This window comes from Haemaphysalis longicornis, unplaced genomic scaffold, assembly GCF_048455015.1.
Source record: "Haemaphysalis longicornis isolate Haplotype H1 unplaced genomic scaffold, Haemaphysalis longicornis Haplotype H1 scaffold_9, whole genome shotgun sequence".
Classification (NCBI taxonomy): Eukaryota; Metazoa; Arthropoda; class Arachnida; order Ixodida; family Ixodidae; genus Haemaphysalis; species Haemaphysalis longicornis.
Genome location: NW_027526460.1, coordinates 77,429,770 through 77,451,436, shown reverse-complemented (window position 1 = coordinate 77,451,436; position 21,667 = coordinate 77,429,770). Strand labels below are relative to the sequence as shown.

Genomic DNA, 21,667 nt, shown 5'->3' with positions numbered 1-21,667 from the left:
ATCTGATTCTAAACGGTCGCGGCCGCAGAGATGTTATTAATCGCACACACATTGGACTCGAGGCAATATTTTGCGTTCGGTGAGGTAGAGTTTGTAACGTGAAACACAGTCATGTGATTAGCACGGACAAGTACCGCCATCCCGCGGAGCCAGACGTAACGAGTGACGGTGCACTCACGCGGCTGCCTGCATGCGCGCCTCGCCAGTAAATACAAGCAATAGGCCTGGTAGGCAACCCTATATGGTGTTCCAAAGGCGGCACCTGAGGCCTGAAACGCACGCGAAAAGAACACGATCCCCCGCAGAAACTTGGGTAGGGGGAGTGGGCGAGGTGTGGCAGCAAGGGGAGCTATATACAGGAACTCTAGTGGCAGCAGCTGAGGTGCGTGAGAGGGTGGATAGAGCGTGGCGTCGGTGCTCGGCGCTGCACTAGAGCCGCATACAAGGTGAATTGGTATGACGTCACGGCAGCAAGGCATGGTAGAGGGCGGAGAGAGTGTAGGGTTGGTGGACAGGGAGACAGGGTGCTACACGGCAGCAGCCGAGGTGGCGGAGAGGGTGGACAGAATGGCGTTTTCGCGCTCGGCGACGCGAAACGCCACACAGCCGATCCCCTGCCAGTTATGTAAAACCCCGCGGCAGTTTCGTTCACTCCTTCGGACTTTGTGTTTTGATAAATGTGTGCAACCCAAGGAAACCGAACTGCTTCGATGGGTAATCCTTCCCGATTATAATGATATCGCCCACCGATACATACCACTCCGTTTTTGCGCATGTAGAACGACCGACTAAACAGCTGTGCACGTATGCTCTGCGTGCACATGTTTGTTTTTTTCTGCTGCATCGATCGAGAAGAGTGTGTTGCTTATGGTCGTCCAGGTGGCACTTGGAGCTGGGCCATAAAACTTCATAGTAAAGAGAGGGCAACGTTCGACGGCTGTGGATTTGTTTCTTTGCACTACCGGACGAGCATCTGTTGCCGCTTACATCGGTTAGAAAGAAGCGCGTTCAACAGCGAGTAAAACGTCGCGGTAGCAGACTCGTGGGCCAGAATTGTGGCCTCGACCAACAGAAAAGTTGCATGCTACGAAAGCATGCCATTGCCGCTTGATAAAACACACGTTGCCTTTGTGTAAGGCTCAGAGAGCCCCAAGCGGCTGTGAACGCGCAGATGGGGGCTGGCCACCGGACTGATCATTGCCGCAGGTGCAAGGGTTGCACTCCAGATTTCTCGCAGACGTGCGTCTTGTACAGGTCTTCCTCGCAAACAGAACGAGAAATTTGCGAGGCCTTCATGACAGGCAGAGAAGGGGAAAGATGCATCGGGTCACCGTCCTTGGCGCTTTCCGCAAATGAAATCGGTTTTTTGGAGAGGGGGAGCAGGTTGTGCACGGGCGAGGGGTGATAGCCGCATACAGGTGTAGGTTCAATTCATGCCCTGTGATATCGGCCGGCACTGTGATGTGGCTTTGTGTTATCAGCAAGTGTGACGTGTGCGATATTATTTTGTTTGTTTTCGCTGTGTTTTCACCCTTTTCATAGTTCATGTACACATAGACGTTTTCCGTGTTTCTGCTGCATAAACTGAGTTGCAGTTCTAACGTGTGTTTCGTCTCCTCTTTACCTTCGTCTTTGTGATAATGATCTCTAGTACGATGAATTCCTTAGTTAGCTACCAATTCGCCCAACTTAGCGCATTAGTTGTTCAGGTGCTCGTTGGGCCTATGCTAAAACTGGCGTGCCGTCGCAATCACGGCCGACAGGACAAGCAGTGCCACGAGGCCAGTAGTAGTTGCAGCATGGGCGCCGGCTGCTAATAATGAAAATCCAGACGAACCGCCGAGCCGAGCCAATGGCTGCTCGTACCTCGGAGCGCAAGGGCCCTGACAAGTGTCTTTAGGTCTACGAGCTGATAAGCTCGTAGCATCCACAGCGCTTTGAGGCGCGAGGAAAGCACGAAAGCTTCAGAGCTTTCCAAATACGCTTTCGAAAGCTCCAAATACCCCTTCGTAACCATATTTTGGACCCTTTAAACAAAAAGTCGTTGATTTAGCCCTCCAAGAAGAAAAAAACTGTAGGTCGACTTCCTTCCGAAACTTTAAAGGCGCTACTGCAGCGCAAAAAATGCCAATTATGAGCCTTTGCACGCTGGTAGAGACTAACCGTGCAGTCTGCGGCACGAGTTTATGCAATGCAACCGTGGCGTGAACCAAAAATGTGACGGGATGTGAAATTATTTATCCCATTCCTTGTCCTTTTTTTTTTATAAATCGCAATGTTGTTTACGCTATCCGTCGAATTCGCTCGACAGGACGCAGCAATTGGTTCTTCGAGTAGATTATGGCACTGCCGACCCAGATAATTTTTCTCTGTGGAAAGCTTCAAGTTTAATTATTTTGTTGCCAGAGTATGGGAGTTTAAATTATGTGATATAAATAAGCAATGCCAAGGGGATTTCCTTAATACGCGTTCTTATTTTCTGTGCCCGAGGATGAGAGAAACATGATAAAGTGGATGCTGATAATGTAATCTTTTTTCTTCTATTTTAGTTGGACAGAATCCAATTTAACATCGTTGGTCGGGATCCACTAGTGAACCCGGACTTCAGATATCACGTACCACCCATCCTTGCATACAAGAGGCTAATTGCAGCTACTGCCAAATTTATAAATCCCAACATCAGTGAAATGCAGGCGAAGATTCTTGCCAACGACCTTGTCCACTTTGAAGGAATGTTGGCCAATGTAAGTACAGGGTGTTTATTTTTCTATAGACCATGACTGGTCCGCTTCGTGTGTATTGCCAGTTAAATAGGAAACATTTTGAGTATGCAACATATATGTTCAAACTGCGTTGTAGTTTTATACGCAGCATTCGTAATCTTTAATTTATTTTGCATCCATATGTTAAGCCTTATTACGTCATCTAAATGAATAGTAAGCGAACTGAAAGTAAAAGCTCGGCGAGTTACCGCATACTTGGAAAGTACGTGCAGGTCAGGGGTACAGAAGGATGTTTTCTTCCAGAGATATATTTAAAACTCATACATGCGTCGACGTCTATCGGAGCACTGGAACCTTTTCGAACAAGTCAGAAGAACGAAACTTTACGCGGAGCCACCGATGTTCGGGAATAATATATCTTTTAATTCGGATTATTAAGTAGTCTTACTGAACAGAAACGTTGACAACATTACAACGTGTGGATACGTGGCCAAGCAATATAACACCACAGAAGAAACAAGAGAAATTGGAGGCAGCTGTTGCCAGCTATGACCTGGAGCTTCAGAGAAAACTGATTAACCAAGCTCGAAATGTGGCAACATCGAATGGAGTCTTGGAATGACGACCCCAACCACCGCTTTGCAATGAAAAGCAATTTGTATCTTTTTTTCTCATTGAAGGTAATGATGAAGATGAAGAGAATACTGAATGGCTACGCGGCCTTTTCCATATAGCACGAAATTTATACATATAAGAAATCATCTTTCATGTCCTAATTATTAAATGAGCTTGTTAAAGGGGCAAGTAATGCACCTAGGGGAAAAGAATAATTTGGAAGGCTACCTTACACACCCAGGCTGCGTAAGCACGTAGCAAAGATGTGTGAATTGCACGAGGAGGAGTTCGATAAATGGGGTACCAGTTAATGCATGACGCTCCGAGCAAAATTATATCGCCATTACATGCTGCTTTCTGCATTGCACCAGCCATTTCTAATGGTACAAGTTGTGCAAGAGGTTAAAAGGAAATGTCTTTTTAAAACGAACCTCTACATGGCTAAGCGAAAGTGGTCTTGAGCACGCAGGAACCTCTACATTGGCAACCCAATGAGCACGCGTGAAAAAACTCCGTTGGAGAAGAGTAAGAAATACGGGGGCGAGAGTGGCTGGGTTCATAGCGTTTCTTAGTAAGTACACTATAAAGGACACTGCACCTGGAAATTCATGTCATCGTGGGTGGTTATGGGAATATGGGTTATGGGCTTGGCATGAAAATTGGATTCTTAAGCGGTTTTTGGGATTTTGCTTTCTTCACTACGCCTTAACATATCTACAAGCTATGAGGAAGCCGAAATCCTCCCTGTCCTCTGGTAGCCGTGCTCGGTGAAAAAGCAGTCAGTGAGTGATCGTACTTGACGTCGGTCGTGCCGCAGTTGAAGGACGTATGACGGGCAATATGCCTCCGCGAAAGTTGTAGCTGACGAAAAAAAAAAGAAACAAAACGTACTGGGACGAAGACAAGATACGACGCATACAGGCGCCTGTATCTGTCCTATCTTCTCATCGTCCGCGAGTGTTTAGCGCCACGTTTTCTTCTTTCTTCAAGTATGAACAAACTCGCTCAGCGACAAGTTTTGTTAAACTGTAGGTGATGGTCGGTGCACCGGTTTACCGCGAAGACGACGTTTTCATAGGCACACTCTTAATCTGGATCCACATAAGATCCACTTAGTAACTGGAACTTTTTTGCAAAAAAGTTCCACTTATATATTTGGAACCGTGTTCCACATACCCTGAAAATGTAAGTGGAACAGTGCACCACATATTTTTGCAGCTAAATTATCTGGATCGGCGTTCCAAATAAAAGTATACGGATCACTGTTCCAAATAAACGGGTAGTGTAAGTTACTGGAACACTGATCCACGTAAAATGATTATGGATTTATCCGGTGCGCCGTTCCAGGTACCTTCAGACCAGCTGTTTATATAAAACGGTGTTCCGATAGACGTTGAGAAGCTGTCTATGGGACTCCACTTTTCCAATATATCTGCTTTCCTGTTGGTATAAACTGAGGTCATTTGCCAGGCTGGCGGATGCATTGGTATCAGAAGGAACCGCAAGCACCATTCTAACGCAGCCTTGACAATGGCCCACAGTGATACCAACAATTGGAAAACAGAAACCGCCGCAGCAGTGTGGTCCCTGACAGTTCCCAACAGTTGCCTATCGGAGCACAGTTCTATATAAAAGCTGGTCTGAGATACCTGGAGCGGCACACAGAGACTTTGGCTTCACCCGCCGCATCTTGTTCTGGGTTTTGGCTGCATGTAAAAGAAACAAGATTCGCATTAAAATACATACCAAACCAACTATTAGCACTGATACAATGCTTTTCAAAACACTAAGCAAATTTTATTCGCTCGTATTATTGCGTACATTTGAGATACGGAGACATATCTGTTTCCACTTGGGCAGAAAATGACCAGAGTACAGGATCAAATACCAAAACGATATCAAGTGGCCAAAACGATCTAAGTGGCATTTTCCTATTTTCACTAACATTTACCATTCTTTTTTGCTAAAAAAACCACGGGTAATAAAGATGGCTTTAAGCACAACCGCGTCACGAACAGACTTGTACATCTACCCTCGCACTAAATCAAAAAGCATTACACAACAGTGAGCATAAAATATGCTGTTTTATCACACGAAATCAGGTACCGCAAATGCGGAAGTACCCACAGCGCTTGCCATACCATGTTTACGCATCCCGGTTCCAAAATATGAAGTTTTCTATTAAATTGTAGGGAAAAGCCAAAAATACAAGCCATACACGGTTGGATTATCACAAGACCTGCAAGAGTGTAGGAAAAGAACACCGGAGCAAATACTAACAATATAACACTTGCACAGAAAAACTTATCGGAAGCATGTGGCACGATTGCACAACTAAAACACACCATATATCAATATCAAGCTAACTGTAATATCAAGCTAACTGTAGCCAAAACCGACTATATACGCGCCCTGAAAAAGCCTTTCACTGAAGCCACGTTGCTTCCCCGACAATATGTAGCTATTTAAAATAACTTATCCAAAAAAAAGCTCATAGCACCCAGTGTGAATGTTACAAAATTTACAAACCAGATAGCTCGGAGCATGTTACGCATTTTAAAATTTAACAAGCAGCCTAACTCTAAAGACGTTATTAATTCCCTCAAGAACAATTCAGACATCCCAAATTAACCAAGCCAGGTAGCGTTGAAACATACACGTAACCAATTTTACCAGCGAACTTCGAAGCATTTTTCCAGCCGGAACATTTATCTCGGGTAAAATTCACAGTTGCGTGCTATACAAACCCTACTATCATGACGACAGTATGCTTGTGACCAAAGCACTGCCTCTAACAAGCAAGAAATGCAACTTAGTCCAAAGTAAACAACTTTTTCAAGCCAAATATGTATATTTCGCATTCTTCTAGGGCTTAAATGTCAGCTAAGATACAGTAAAAAAATTGATTGATTAAGCCCCAAACCATCTGTGTAAATAATTACTCTCACGTTTGCATCCATCAACAGCAGCACTGCCATGGAAAAAAAATTTCGAGCTGCACTTGAATAATAAAAACGTTACAGTGCAGTGCCATTAACTACATTAACAGAGTAACAGAGTAGCTGCAAAGGCAGCCTGCGCTTTGTGCCAATGAAAAATTGCAAAGGAAAGCACGACTTCACTTTTGCAATTGACATGCCGCTTGCATCTACCAATCATTTGAACCACGACATATCTTTCCGAGTAGGCTTCAACGTCTAACAATAATTTAAAACCCCAAGTAGAGTGACTACATCAAGTCTTTCAACAGAGCTTTCAACTTAAATGACACCAGGCCACTGTAAAATGGCCAAGAACTCTCTGCAAAAGTCCCAAGAACCATCCAAAGTCGCATAAGTTTCAGGAGATTAAGATGAAATATACGGCGAGGAGGATGACCACATCTTGATGTGACAACGCAGGCGGAAAATCCATGACATGTTTCTTGCAGACAATATTTACGCTGCCATTTTCTTCTCTCAAAATAACTGGACCACGTCATGTACCTTTAAGGAAGGAAGAAGAAAATTTTGTTAGACGATGGCTTTAAATGAGTGAGTTGCTTAGGATACCCCTTTTATAGCACAGTAATCGATTGAAATATCAGCGATTTCTTGGTTTCTTTTCTGGGAATGCTGCTAGCAATGTACAAAAAACATTAGCACAGACTGTCAATGGCCGTTCTCTAATTCTGGAAAGCAACCGCACTGGGCGTGGCCGTGGTGCCGTATTATCACAGCAGCAACTCTCAATGTGAAAGCAAAATGTTTGCAAAACTTGAATGCAAAATAATAGTTTTTTTTGTCCAGAGTTGCAGCATCCGAAACAGGCTGAATGTGAAGGTATTTCCCAATATTGGAGTTCACGATTTATTTTTAACAGTAAGATTTTGCTACAAAGAAAACTACCACAAATTCAGTCCCGCAAAAATAAAATGCCAGCTTCAATAAATACTACCATAAATTGAGTCCCACTAAAATAAAATGCCAACTTACCCAACTAAAATTAAGATGCAGGCGTTCCTGGCAGGGCCTCCTCGGAGTGCATTTCCAGGAAAGTTTTGCCAACGTGTTCCCAAAAGCTTACTGTCGTTTTCACCTACAGGTCAAGTTGTCACTGAAATGGTGTTCCGAAGCCATTACGTATATTGCAACTACCTAAAAAGGGACCATCAAAGTTCCAGAACTGGGAGTGCGTACTTACTTGTAGAATGCAATGATTTCCTCCCGTACAACGGCTTTCATGTGTTTCCTTTTTGTGAACACACGCCTTCAAGAACGGTGAACACACGCCTTCAATAACCAGGAAAATGGCAGTATGGATTCCTTGTTCCATTGTTTTAAGTCCCGGTCCGCCCTATTTCCTAGAAAATAAAAACAGTATAAAAATATCGAAGCATAAATTTACGCTTCCCTCTAAGAAGGGAGTACTACAAGATCTTGTACAATGCCTGATTAGTTGTGCTAAATTTTATTTTGCAGCACGAGCCCTGGTAACGTTTTCAGGCGAAACAAAAATATTTGAAGATTTTTAGGCTCACCTGTCATTGCTCCATGCGGTGTGGTGAACGTCTGTATAATACGCAACACTCAAAGGGCACTCTTTCGTGGCTTGATGACTTCCACAATGCATTCATAATCTGCCACACTTGTCACGACGACGCCTCGGCGTGCCGAAGATGTCTTCAGCCACAGTGAATGACACAGCCATGATTTCAGAGGTATATGTAAGGAATGGAAATAATTCGTTTTAATTTCGGTTCTTCAGACAAAGGAAAACAATTGTCGCAAACTACCAGTGTAGAGACAAATGTCTTCACAGTCAGCCATCTGGACAGGTTATACAGATCGAATACAGAATGTAGCAATCTGCTTTCGCAGTATATTTTCTAAGTTCAAGGAAGCACAGAAATGGGTTAATGTTGGGTGCACATAGCGATGCAAGAACTTATCACCTGAGCGTTGTCGGAAATTATTTCGACTCTCGGGTTACCACCGACATTGACGGCATAAAAATGCAAGAGTGGCTTATTTCTAACGCGGTTCGTGAAGTAGCAACCACTAATTATGGATATTGGATAATTATCCTGAAGTCTCAAGTTACCACTGACATTAACAGCATAGAAACGGCAGCACACTTTCTATATACCCGCTGCGTGTTTCCACATTTCTTCCCCTCTACAAAAGAAACGTTTGTTACTGCGGTACTGCTAAGACAACAACTGTCCCCTTCCATTTCTCTACACTTCAGGCAATGTTATTTAAAATAGATCATCTCAATTGGTCAAAGGAATTGGAAGAAACATGGAACATAAACATGAAACATGGAATCATGGAACAGATAAACGTAAGATGACGCCTTGAAAACACATCAACACAACTCGAAATAGCGTCTACCTTGCGCGCAACGGGCAAGGTCGTAGACTCCCGGTCTGGTAAGCACAGTAAATGCATTCTACTCATCAGACTAACACAACGCCGCAATTACCACGCAAGTTTTAAAAATACCAATAAATCTAAGGACGGACGCTCCAACAAACTTGCTTGGAAGTTGTACACGTGTGCACGCGCGATTATCGCGAGCGACTAACCCGAGAAGATTCGCTACCGCAAAGATACACAGTAACCGTCAATATACAACTAAGCAAAGCCACACAGTAAGGGAAAATCCAATCATGAAACGCGCAAACCAGCAACTTATAGCAATGGCTAACGTACGCAGTCAGAAATTTCCAGCCGACTCTGACCCACGAACACGGAAGTTTTGGTAAATTACGGCTGCAAACGTTTCTCCAACACAAAATGTTACACGCCGCGACCACAAGCATGGACGACACACGAATAACGGGTAGAGAAGCGGTATGTTTATCGGACGCAGTTAACAAGGATGTCACTGAACAACAACCGTTACCAGCACATAAATAAGCAGCACTGACCTTTTATGCGCCTCCTGGGAAAACTCCACTTCGTCGAACAGGAAATACAGCCCGGGGATATGAAAAAATTCCCAGTTGCACGCCGCAATCAACCCATTAAAACTGCTAACGGGACTGCGGTAACGGTTCTCGCCAGCGTGACCGAGAATTTCTTTAGTAAATATCAGGCGCATCGCGCGAGCAATTGAGAAACCCGCTTGGGAATGCCACTGGTGGCGCTGCATGCGGAAGACCATAAAATTAGCGGAGGGAATCCTGGAAGATGGTAGCGCAGCTGTCGTTTAAAGTGTTGACGCAGTCCCGATTTTTATCCGTCGTCGTCGTACCCGTTGCAGCCCCACTGTACCATGAATCAACGCAAAAACAGCTCTGCCGTGCTGCTGCTGACGCATGCGCATGGAATGCGCTACTGGAGTGGCGGTCTTTTCCTCATGGCTTCGGCAAACTTTCGTTCTCGAGGAGGCTTTGGGGATGCGCCCCCATAAGAGCTCATACAAACTCGACACACGTGATGGCTTTTATTTGATTCGGAAAACGGGCATATGCGTCTAAGCGGACGTTTACGCCCGCTGAGGCCGAAACGAAGCTCAGATAATAGCCGCGTTAGTGCGTAAATACTGGATAAAGTTGTTTCTCGCGGAGGGCCGTGAGTGCGTGCGATATCCGAGCTTAACTTTGGGTGACAATTTCTGCGTTACTGTTTACAATGAACGCAAAAGGGCGTGGCTTCAATTACTGCTTTTCTTGACAACAAGCATTTCCGTAGTCAATAAAATATACTGCGACGTTCTTAGATACCCACGTTATATAAAGCTACTTACAACTAATTAGCGAGTAATATTACATCGGCCTGTTTCCCAGCCCTTTTCCCTCCTGAACACCAATACTACAGGAAAACAGCAACTGGGGAAGCAGCTGGAGAAGGCGGGTCATTCAATGAACTTCAATTACTATGACAAGACAAACAACAGCAAGTTAACTCTGCGCATTTTTGCCGTTACTGCACAGCATAGTTAGGAATTACAATGTCATTTCAGCATTAATACATACAAAATAATGCAGGTATCACGTGATATATTTAGTTGTCCAAGTTTAGTTCCGTTCACAACCGCTCCCTGCAAAGGGGCTTTTGTTTTTGCTTGTGGAAATTAAAAGGGACTCACCTGTTAGCATTCCTATCGGACTTACTACGTCATGACCAACGGACTTAAAAACCATCGTGCACCAATATGAATAGTTTTACAAATACATACCGATATTCACAACGGCCTAGTTTGCTTATTTTAGATATATGTCGCTTCTCTACTGAATCAAAGAAATAAAACTCTCGCATGGTAGACCGCTAGCGCCTTCCAGTGAAGACTGGATAAGCCAAAATGCGTTTTTTGTTTTTTTTTATCTCTGCAAATAAATGATATAATGATATACAGCAGACTCCCGTTAAGACGAACCCGATGGGACCGTAAAAATGTATTCTTATTATCCGAAATTCGTCTTAAGCGGAGGTGTATTGCATTGTGGACGTTACAAGAGAAAATTGTTGGGGTTCTTAATCAGTGTTCGTTTTAACCAAGTTCGTCTTAACGAGGGTCTACTGTATTTCTAGAAGAAGCAAACCGGGTCGTTAGTGTCATTTCTGTGAATTTGTAAAACTTGTATCGGTACATGGTGATTTTGAATTAGTAAGTCTCATGAATTTGCGTCATGAATTAGTGAGTCCCATATGAATTGGATCAGGTGAGTCACCCTTAATAGCATGCACGAGACGAAAAATGCTAACGAACATCCAAGCATATATAACTGCATGCGTGACATGCTGCGTGCAGTGTGAAATGCGGCACAGTCGGTTAACACTATGTATATACCGAATCAGGGCATAAATAACGTGGACTAAGTACCTATTTTACAGCAGATTGTAGCCATTTATACGTTCCTGTAAAGCACTTAAAATTGTGCACGTACTACAACACAGCGAGCTGATGGCTGAGCATTGAGCAAAAAACAATGTTTCTGCGACGCTTTGTGAACCAAATGCAGAACATGCAATAGTCTCAACAGCTATATATATTTCTTTATGAGGTATCCACAAAAGCCCAATGAATTCTTCAGCACTGCCGCGGCTCTGTCCCAAACGCAGAAGGAGAACCTGAGGACATCGGGTCCTTCTCAAATTCAAGTCATTGGTGATTTCAGACGTACTGCACGTCTGCAATTAGCAAAAGACGATATTCACTAAAGCGGTTTGAGCGCCGCAGACAACCTGAGAGGGGTTCGTGGAATTTCTATTTTCGCTAAGATACCCTTTTCTCGCACCTTTCATGCTTTGTACGGTGTTGTTATAGCAGTGGACATATTTTTTTCTGTCAAATAACGTCACTAAAATACGTCTTAGCCGTCTAAGACAGTTCCATAGATATCGACGAAGTTTATTAAATTTTATGTGGTGCGTGCGTGTGTGCGTGTGTGAATGCATGCATGTGTGTGTGTATGTGTGGGTGCGCGGGTGTGCGTTCGTGTCTGTATCTATGTCTGTGGGCGTGTGCGTGCAAGTGCTTGTGCGTGCGCTTGTGCGCCAAAGCGCGTCAAATATATATGTGGTTCATTGTTCCAGTTAATGCACGATTCAGTGCATACTTCACTGCAGCGCACAAGTTATGTGGAACAAGACACGAGCAAAAAATATACAAAAGCACTCTCCAAAATTTTTACTGGGACATAAGTGGAACAGTAACTGGAACGGCCGACAGCGCATCCCCTCATTTATTCGGTTCCACATAATAACCACAAACCTAAAGAAAACAAATTCACAGCTCCAGATAAGATCCACTTATATCTCTCGTTCCAGTTATTCTTCGTTTAGATCCAGATAAAAATATGTGGATCGACCCATTTAACTGGAACTTACATGGAACCAGATTAAGAGTGCACGCTCAACAAGCTTTCCAAACTCTTCAAACAAACTTCTGATCTGAAAACAAAATACGTAAAATTAATAAAATAACAGTCTGTAATGAGCTTCCTTGAAATTATGAACATTGTTGTTAACTGCCAGGTTGGCCTGCAGAATAGTAGGCACAACCGTTCCTGCTAAAATACGCTTTGCTTCCTTTTTCCTTAGCTTTAAAATAGCCTGTTTTATTTTCCACTTATACTATAACACACCATTCTTCGCGTTTTTTGTGGCACTCTGTTGGAATATACGACCGCTAATGCGTTTCAATCCAAGCCAATGATGAAACTAAGGCGAGCGCATGATGTAATGGCGGCTTATGACTACACAGATGGCCTTGATGTGAGCCTTATAGAGGCTAGCGCCAGATTCCACTCCAGTGTATATTGTAAGAAACTCTATGGCTGGATTATCTCCCTCTTACCAGAGCTGTACAGTGTACTAGAAGAGAAAGGTGTGTCGTTCGGGGCCGATTAGGGGGGTCCCTTTTGCGATGAAAGTGATGAGGACGATGATGCTTAGTGGCTTCCCCTTTGTAACGGGGTGGCGTTGCACAGCGGCCTTAGTCGCAACGCCACTGTACAATCACCTCGCCAAGAAAAATACAAACAAAATAAATAAAAAATAATGTCAAAATAAAATGAATACTTTTACGAAAGTATTTCTGCTGTATCGGGCTGTAAGTTTCTGCTGTATGCAGCGCCTCTGGCGGCCGCTCCTTCCTTACCAGTTGGCTTCAGAAGTTTTGTTTGTTAAATTAATCCTTATTTAATGCCCTAAGTAATTCTTTCCTGTGTTTTATGGTAAAAAGTTTTGTAAAACTCGTCAGATAACTGTTTAGTTTTACTTAAAAACATATAGGTGGCGCTGGCTACCACAGGAGTTCTCTGGGGAACGCCTGCGCTCCATAGAATTTTTTCATCGCACAAGAAACCCACCCCGCGCTACACACCTTATCTTCTACTACTACACTGCAATAGCAAGCTTCTGCGTGAAGCACGGATTAAGCGATAACGGCGGGCAAAAGCACACGGCAGTGCTTGCGGAGTAGCGTCAATGTTGGAATGGCAAGCATCGCCCGCCCGATACTTGGAATGGGTAAGCCACCCGTCATACGTACTTCCAAGGTACTTCCAATGTAGCTTATGGTCTGCTACACCAGGAGCAGGAGCACAAACGATAGCGAATACCGCAAACATCAAACGTACAATGCAAACGACTTTAGTGAATCACAGGTAGTAGCATTCGCGTAAACGCCGGCTACACGTTACAGCTTTGCTGATTAACCATCTTTAGGGAGCGGATGGGAGAATTTGTTTATTGCTAAATAACACACTTTATAAGCGCACTAATGTATTGTCGAGATCCCATAATATCTATCTTCTTTTTTTGTCATAACAAATCAGTTCTTTAGTGTGCGGAGCACGTTTTCAAACATCATAAAAGGCCTTTTCTTTAATTTACAGCTTGCCAAGCAATCCGAAGAACAGGGCTACGGATCGATGTTCACGACAACTATAGCGGACGTCCAAAAACACTTTCCCTCTGTAAGTATTTAACACATAAAGGAAAAGTAATGCCGAAGACAAATAAATGTGTGCATGGGACGCACACGTCCTGCTGGTTGAAATCAGTGTTTTTTTTTTTTTCAAAGCTATGTACGATTAAAGAGGCGGATAAGTTTCAGTTAAGATGTAAATAGTACTGCAGTGTTAAGCCCTCGTAAGACCACAGTTAGGGGTAACCTTCATGACTACTAGTTCGTAGCTATTTCTTTTCTAAAGTCGTCCCTAAAACGAAAAAACGACTGTTACTAATTACTAATTAATTGGGTAAATGACATATTAGTGATACGGGATGTTAGAGTCGTTGTAGTGGAGAGCTACGGACCTGCCAAGACCCTCTGAGGGCCTTACCGTGTACCGAAATCTCGATACATTGATTTTCTCGCTTTTGGCCGCCATAAGCCTATGTTTCTATAGACGGCTCTTACGGTTGTAGATGGTGAGCTGTAGCTTGTAGCATTAAAGGACCAGTCCGCTTTAGCGAAATGGTATTTGACGCGCACATATGCCCTCAGGTGTCACGTGAGTGTTATTTAGTGGTACACAAAAGTCGCATCTTAAGTATTTCTATATTTCCGTTATATTCTTTTGCAGTTTCCTCTTTTGGATTTATTGAACAAAGAATTCAGTATGGTCAATATCACGCTGAACGAAACGGAGTCGCTCGAAATGAACTCAGTGGATTACTACGCAAGCCTGACTGAGTTTTTAGCAAAGGCCGAACCGTAAGAAAATGAGCGTCCACTTCACTCTTTCAAATAGTCAAAGCAGACACACAAACGGTATTTTATTCAAATATAGACTCTAAGAAGCCCGCCTTCCCCACAATGCTCAAGTGACCAATCGAAGTGGTCTAGTATGCAAATTCGACGAATGATGTGGCTGTGTATTGAAGTTGAGTGGAAAAATGCTCGCGTATCTCCTCCTTTTGTTGCAAATGTACACGAAAGACGGCAGCCGACTGGCGCCCCTGCCATATAAAAGCCTCCCTTCTCTTACCCTCTCACAGCTCATGATGTTCCTCTCCCGTCTCGTTCCTGCCAAGATAACACGCTAGAGGTTTGCTCAAGTCAATTCAAATTTACCGCGTTCCACTGCTACAAGTCGGGTGCCTCGATGCCAGCGCTGCCGTACGGCGACCTTCCTTCAGGGGAGGAGTTAACCAACTGTTTCGGCGGGTTTTTTCAGAGTGCTGCCTACACGGCATGCGCACCGTAGTGATGAAAGTAGTCGCGTTCGACTTTTGCGGTCGACGCAAGAATTAGTAAACTGGCGATGTTTGTCGCCCTGTCAATCGTCGTTAAACAGCTACAGCGTATTCTGGCTATACGATCTTTGAAGTTAGCTGTGGGCGTCCAACTATCCACCATCGGCCGAAGCAGGTGAGCGCTCCTGTTTGGCGGGTTTGCAATCAGTTCGCGTATCTCCTACTGAAAAGCTTGCTTTCTGCTCGCGACATTATATTAGCGGTGTTTACGAAATTCTTAACGGTGCGTTTTCACCGTCTTGCATTGTTGTCGCTGTTTATGCTGCTCTGCTCACATCTATTGGCGATCGCAAGCTGTTGACGGTTTGTTGCACGGCCCGGAAAATCGCTGGCATGCCAACCCGTCTCGCCCGCGGCGTTTCTTTGTCTCTTGTTTAATGTGGCGTCATTAACGTCACTTGTTATCCTCGACGCTTTTTCTAGACAACGTGCCTTGTGCGAGCCGATCTTAATATTGTAACGAAAAAGAACTTGCCGTACGATCCATGGTTGAAGTTAGGAGCGTTACAGGACGCTGTTGGCAAGGTTTTCGTGGGTGCGTGGGGTTCGCGAGGGCGTTGTAACATACTGTTTTAGCCTGTTGCACTCGTTACTGCATCCAGCACTTTTGCTTGCCAGGAGTGCCTGCCAAGGGATGCATACTTCGTTATGTGTTTTCATCTTTAATAGTGAAGCCAATCGGCGTTCTATAACCGGTGCAAATTCAGCGGGAACGACCCGGATAACGCAGGGCAAGAGCACTGCTTGTGTTGTCTTCTCTGTCGTTTGCCCCTTTTTAAAGCAAAGCTTTTTACCTCTACCCCCCAAGGGTTCTTTCGCGACCGTTGGTGTCACCAGAAAACTCCAGCTAACAAATAAAAGAATTTGCTGGCAATGCCGGGAATCGAACCTGGAACTAATGGACTAACAAAGCGAGAGCCCGTTGTCTTACCGATTTAGCTACGAGCCCACACGAAGACTGGGAAGACAGGTGGTGTACTAACCAAGCACATCTACGGGTTTACCCCCTGCGTTCTCGCTGAATGCCACGTGAAAGCGTCACGCGACCAGTCACGCCCATCTAGCGGCCCTTTGCGCACCTTACTCATGTGCTAAGAGTTACAAAAATTAAAGGAAGCTCACACCAATGCATGACATCTAACTTCTACTACGCCAATGTGCTAAAGCCTGTGGCATCCAGTGTTCACGTAAACAATCACAGCTCCTTGTCATCCGCCCTCACGCCAAACCAAGGAATACACTCAAATAATCCTTGATGGCCAGGCCATCACTCCAAGCCCCAGCATCAAGATCCTAGCTGGGCCTACATCTCGAGGCTAACATCAGGAGTGACGTCTCCTTGCATCGCCTCAAAAACAGCATTAATCAAATCATACACATGATCAGGCGAGTTGCCACCAAGAAGCGAGGCCTAAAGGAATCCGGTACCTTTCGATTAATTGAAGCTTTTGTCCTCTCGAGAGTTACTTACGTCAACCCCCTGTCTTCTTCTAGACAAGGAAGACATAGAGACGCTTTATATAATGATTAGAAAGGCGGTCGAGCAGGCCATTGGTCTTCTTATGAGTGCGTCCACACAGAGGCTGCTTAGCACGGGGCTCCACAACACCGTGGAAGAGCTGATAGAAGGCCATCTTTATAACCAGAAGGTTCGACTCAAAACTGCGGTGGGTAACCGTATGCTTCACCAGATTGGCTGGGCAGCCCAGAATGTCACTCCGCTTGACGTACTCCCAGAGTGTTGGCGACTAAAACTAAAGATGCGCCCTTTGGTTAGAAATATGAACCCCTCACATCACGGGGGTCACCGAAAAGCACGGGCTCAAGCGATAAACACCACCCTCGATGGGAATCATGCAGTTATCTACACAGACGCCTCCAAACATCGAGGGCAGCAATACGCCATTATCGTGGCTACCTTCAGAACCAACCTCCTTGCGTGTACCTCTCTTAGGACCCAAGAAATGACGCCAGCAGAAGAGGCAGCCATCACCTTGGCTCTCGCTCAACCAGGGGTTCGGAGGGTAGTCATTGATTCCCAGCAAACCTACTGGAATTACCAGTAGGGTTGGGTGTCCTGACCTGCACTGCGCGTGCTAAAAAACCACTCCCCAAACGGTTTCATTCAGCTCATCTGGACACCCCCCTCACACTTCAATGGAGGACAACAAATACGCCCACCCAACAAGCCTGTGCTTTTACCTCCCATGCTATGGAGCTGCACGAGGTCAGTCACCCGCTTGTCACGTTCAGGGAGATAACCCAGCATTATCGCATTCTGAGACAGACCGTACCTTCGCCTTACCCTGACCTTTCCAGAGAACAACAAACTACCCTACGGCTTATACAATCCGGGCTCCTTACCACAGCCAACGCGTCTTCACTTAACGCATCCGAATCGCTACGACGCTGAATGTAAATTTTGCTCAGAAGTAGGAACACTCCGCCCCGTAATCGGGGTGTGCGGCTTTAGCCTTGAGCACCCTCCTCTCTTTCCGTCAACTACCCAACCAGAGCAATGGGAGATGCTGCTCTCCAGGCCCTCTTTACCTACCCAGCTTCAGTGGGTGGACAGAACACAGGCGCGCGGACTGCATATGGGCCCCACGGAAGAAGGAATCACTCCCCAGGGCTGCACTCTGGGCTGTTCAGAAATCTGAACAGAAGTATTTCTTCCCCCTCCTCCTTCTCTGCCGCAAATCTCGTCGCCTCCGTCCGCGGCGCAGAGACGGAGAAGACAGATCGTCTAACACCGGGTTGGAGCTTACTTTAATTTTATAAAAAAAAGTTTCCACTCTTGTGCTACACCAATACAACTCAACCAAACACCGTTCATGCTTCATGCATTGATTTAACCTTAACAAGAATGTCTCTTTGAAGTAATAAATGGTGTGGTTAAGTGCATTTCACTTCTCTCTGGTTTTGCTATTTGTAGAGCGATGTGAGTGAATTTAAGTGACGTCGCATGGGTAATCGTTATGGGTGCCGTTTACAGCTTTGCTTTCCAACCACATTCACGGGGTGGATTGGCGCGATTTTTTTTAGTCGTCCTAGATTGTTTATTTACTGCTGCCCCAACAGTGTTTCATTCTTCACGTTCTATTTGTTTATCTTGCAGCATCCCCTGACTGCAGTCACGGTGCCCCTAGCCTGCTTGCAGCACTCATCCTGCCATTCTAGTGGAAACTGATATTTGCAGGCCACTTGTCACAACCTAGCAGGTTCCCGACTTAGCCTGGCTTGTAATTGATGGTATACTTTAGATCCACCAGTGCGTTCTCACTCTGTATACATTTCAAGCGAGGGTTTACAGTATCACGGTAGTTGATAGCCATGAAGACAGCAGCATGTGTACTAAAAATGAAACTCAGTTATTTAGGCAAATGCCAAAGCAACCTGGTCTACGTATCAATTCCAGGCTGACATTTTCAAGTACAAGTCTTTCAGTAACTAGTGAAACAATGAACAGGTAGGGATAGGTCATGTACTGTTTATTTACTACCTTCATTTTTTACTGTTGAAAATTTATGGACGATGTTTTATGTACCACGTAGGGATGTCCCACCAGAAATTGTTATATGCACTACCGATATAGCGACATCTATGAGGCGGGCTGGCGTGACCTTCGTGCAAACGGCATCGTACGTGGTTTCCGTCACGGCACAGTTTGCACTGTAGTCTTGAGTGTGTAAGGGGTTATGGCTGACCACAGAGTTTATGGCGCCTTTCAGCTTCCAATGGAAGCAGGAACAGAAATTACGTGGTCGGCCAGGGCGCAATACACGGTGTTGATCAACACCGTAGATATATCGTGCCTAGACTGCCCATGTCTTTTTTTGTAATTTTACTTTCGAGTTTTGTGGAAGCGGGTATGTATCTAGTGCCCCATGCTGTCTATCCTTGGTTTCTGTAAACGCTGTATAATATCGCTTGGTAGCTTTGTCTTAATAAGATTTCTAAGGTGCCAGATCGCTCAGATCTGGCAAGGTCTCCTGTGGCTGCAGGGATGTACAATGCCTCGAGTTCGATTCCTGGCTGCCGAGGCTGCATTGGATTTATAAAGCAATAAAATTACCTCCTGTACGCGATGTTTTGGTTTGCGCTAAAGATCCTCAAGTGAGAGGTCTACTACCCTGCCCCGTGCCTCACAGTGGGAAGTGCCTTCAGTTTTACTCGATTATGCCGCAGTTAATTAATGCCTGCTCATGAAAATTCTTGAGTGCAAACGGGAGAAGGTGTACCTACCTCGCCTTGAGCTGTTAGACTAACTTGGCTTTTTCGCGCGACGTCTAAGCTCTGCAAAAAAGCCATACAGGGCTAAGCATGTTGTAAGAAACGCCTCTTATGTAAAGCAGGTTATCCACAGTGTTTAAAAAAAGCTTAAGGCACATTGTTTTGCAATGCGATCTTTAAACGTTTTACACCCCTCCTACCACCTTGCTTTTGTTGTTAATAAAGACGTTTATATATGTAGGCACAAAAACATGAAGCAGGAAGACATATTTTTTTTTCAGCTGATGATGCAATGCTGTTTGTTCATCACGGTTTGCATTGTGCTTTGAAACAGTTTGTTACCAAGATGCAAAGACTCACTTGGGAATTGGGAATTCGATGTCATGAATGATACAAAAAGATCATCTGTGGAAGCAATGCCCATCTTATTCTTGTCATTTTGTGGTTGAGAGCTGCTGCAGCCAAGCATTCCATGGTACATTTATAAACTAGAAAATACAAGGAAAAGGCAGTCTCTAAGCAGGAGGAAAACTATTGACTAGCATCTGCATTCAGTTTAAATAGTGGCGTGTTGCCCAACTGCTGGGCAACCGCATTAAGTTTATGCCGTGCTTGTGATTTGCTCAAGTATGTGAACTAGTCTTAGGCATTTACGTGTTGATGAAAGAATTCCATGCTATCTTCATTCATTCACTGCAACTCGTTTGTGCTCATGGGGAGCATTCGGAATATGACCATTAGCATGATAAAAATCAGAATACGCTTTACTCAGTTGGACTCAAGATATACCTGATCAGGACACGTCTACTCATGAATGCTTAAATACCTGATCACATAAAAAATGGCCAACTTAACAAGCTGCAGGAAAAGAAGCAGCCCCATTCCTTCACCATAAAATAAAAAGAAGACAAGAAGAAACTATTTTACATTTGCAAAAGTTCCAGGCGAGGCTGTTGTTTCTTACACTTTCAAGAATACATTAATACTGTTGTTGTTTTACAATATAAAGTGAATTTTCCTTACACTACTTCCTCGACTTCAGTTGTTTTCCTTTCTGGGTGACCTATGAGACCAAAGGTGCAATGTAATTAACAGTATGGCTATGTTGGTTGTAAACATGATACAAGAGGAGCACAAAAATATGCATGGCAAAACTCAGGACTTTTGTTGTGTTGTTTTTCATTTATAGTTAATTTTGTTTTGTCCTATGGCACAATGCAATTTTGAAACCAGCTTTCCTGAGAAACCTATTGAGCACAATTTTTCATACTAGGCAATATTGTGTGCATGGCTGCACAACACTTTTTGCCTGAATATAAATGTGGCTAAAAATTTCTTTATTTTGAAGCAGGCAGTTTTTATTGCCAGCCAGGCAAAATAAGGCCAGATGCAATCTGTGCAGAACTGCATGTGAGTGACTGCACCATGGGAAGTGTCCAGTTTCTTGAAAATCGCTTGTTAGCCACAGCCCGTGTAGTGACTGCCATAATCTTTGTCCCAGCCTTAAAACATTGACGTGAACCTTTCTCCTCCTTAGTTAAAACAGATTTCCTTTTTTGTTGTTGGATGCTGTTTACAGTAAGCACTATTTTTTGTACATAAAAGGAACTGCCACCTAAAGAAAACCACTTCTGTTTCAAAAATACAGTGCACAAGATTAGTATCATACTACACAAGGAGAACATATAAATGTTAAAATGTAAAACATTAACCATGTGCACAAATAACTAATAAAGTGCGGCGCTGGGCAAATTGGTTTTCAATACATGAATAAAGGAGTGCTTCAAAAAGAAAGGATAAGAAAAACGACAGGGGTGTTCTCTGGTCTGTTTCACTACAATCTAAAATGATGTTTTGGCTCTGAGGAAGATTAAGTACACTATTTATATGGTAGTAGGAAATGTCCAAGCAGCATTTCTGACTCGCCCCGTCTTTCTACGAGCATTACTGACAGTTTCTCTCTTGTTGATCGAAGAAAGAAGTGAAACGCGCTGAAAGCGCTGATTCTGCATTCGCACCGTCCAGTTGCATGGTCTGGCTCATTAACAAGGAACCACACGATGTACAGACATGCTCAGACATCATGTCAGAGTTGCGTATCGAGAAACTCTGGGCGACCTGGAGAAGCTGGTGAAGGAAATATCAGCTCGCCAGTCGACACAGGCCTCGTACTTAAACATCAGTAAAGCAAGCATTATGGGCCAAACCAACGAGGCTAGAAATAGCTACCTTCATACTGGGCAAGTGTTCGAACCACTGTGGCGTGTTGACGCCACTATCAGAAAGTTGCCACTCTACCTTGACAGCCTTGGCGCAAATCATGTGTATCAGCACGGCCCACAATTGAAGACTTCTGCGCTATTACCGTGATTTCTGGCAGCCAGATTGTTGGGATTGACA

At 44.3% G+C, this 21,667-nt stretch overlaps 1 protein-coding gene across 1 annotated transcript in view; it reads left to right on the top strand.

Annotated features, from left to right (window-relative positions):
• The window catches only part of LOC144153271 (neprilysin-1-like), a 43,927-nt gene that overhangs the window by 6,861 nt on the left and 15,399 nt on the right, over positions 1-21,667 (top strand). Inside the window, exons 5-6 of the mRNA XM_077684922.1 lie at positions 2,550-2,744; positions 13,669-13,749. Of these exons, the coding sequence (XP_077541048.1) occupies positions 2,550-2,744; positions 13,669-13,749 (276 nt within the window). The remainder of the gene's footprint in view (positions 1-2,549; positions 2,745-13,668; positions 13,750-21,667) is intronic.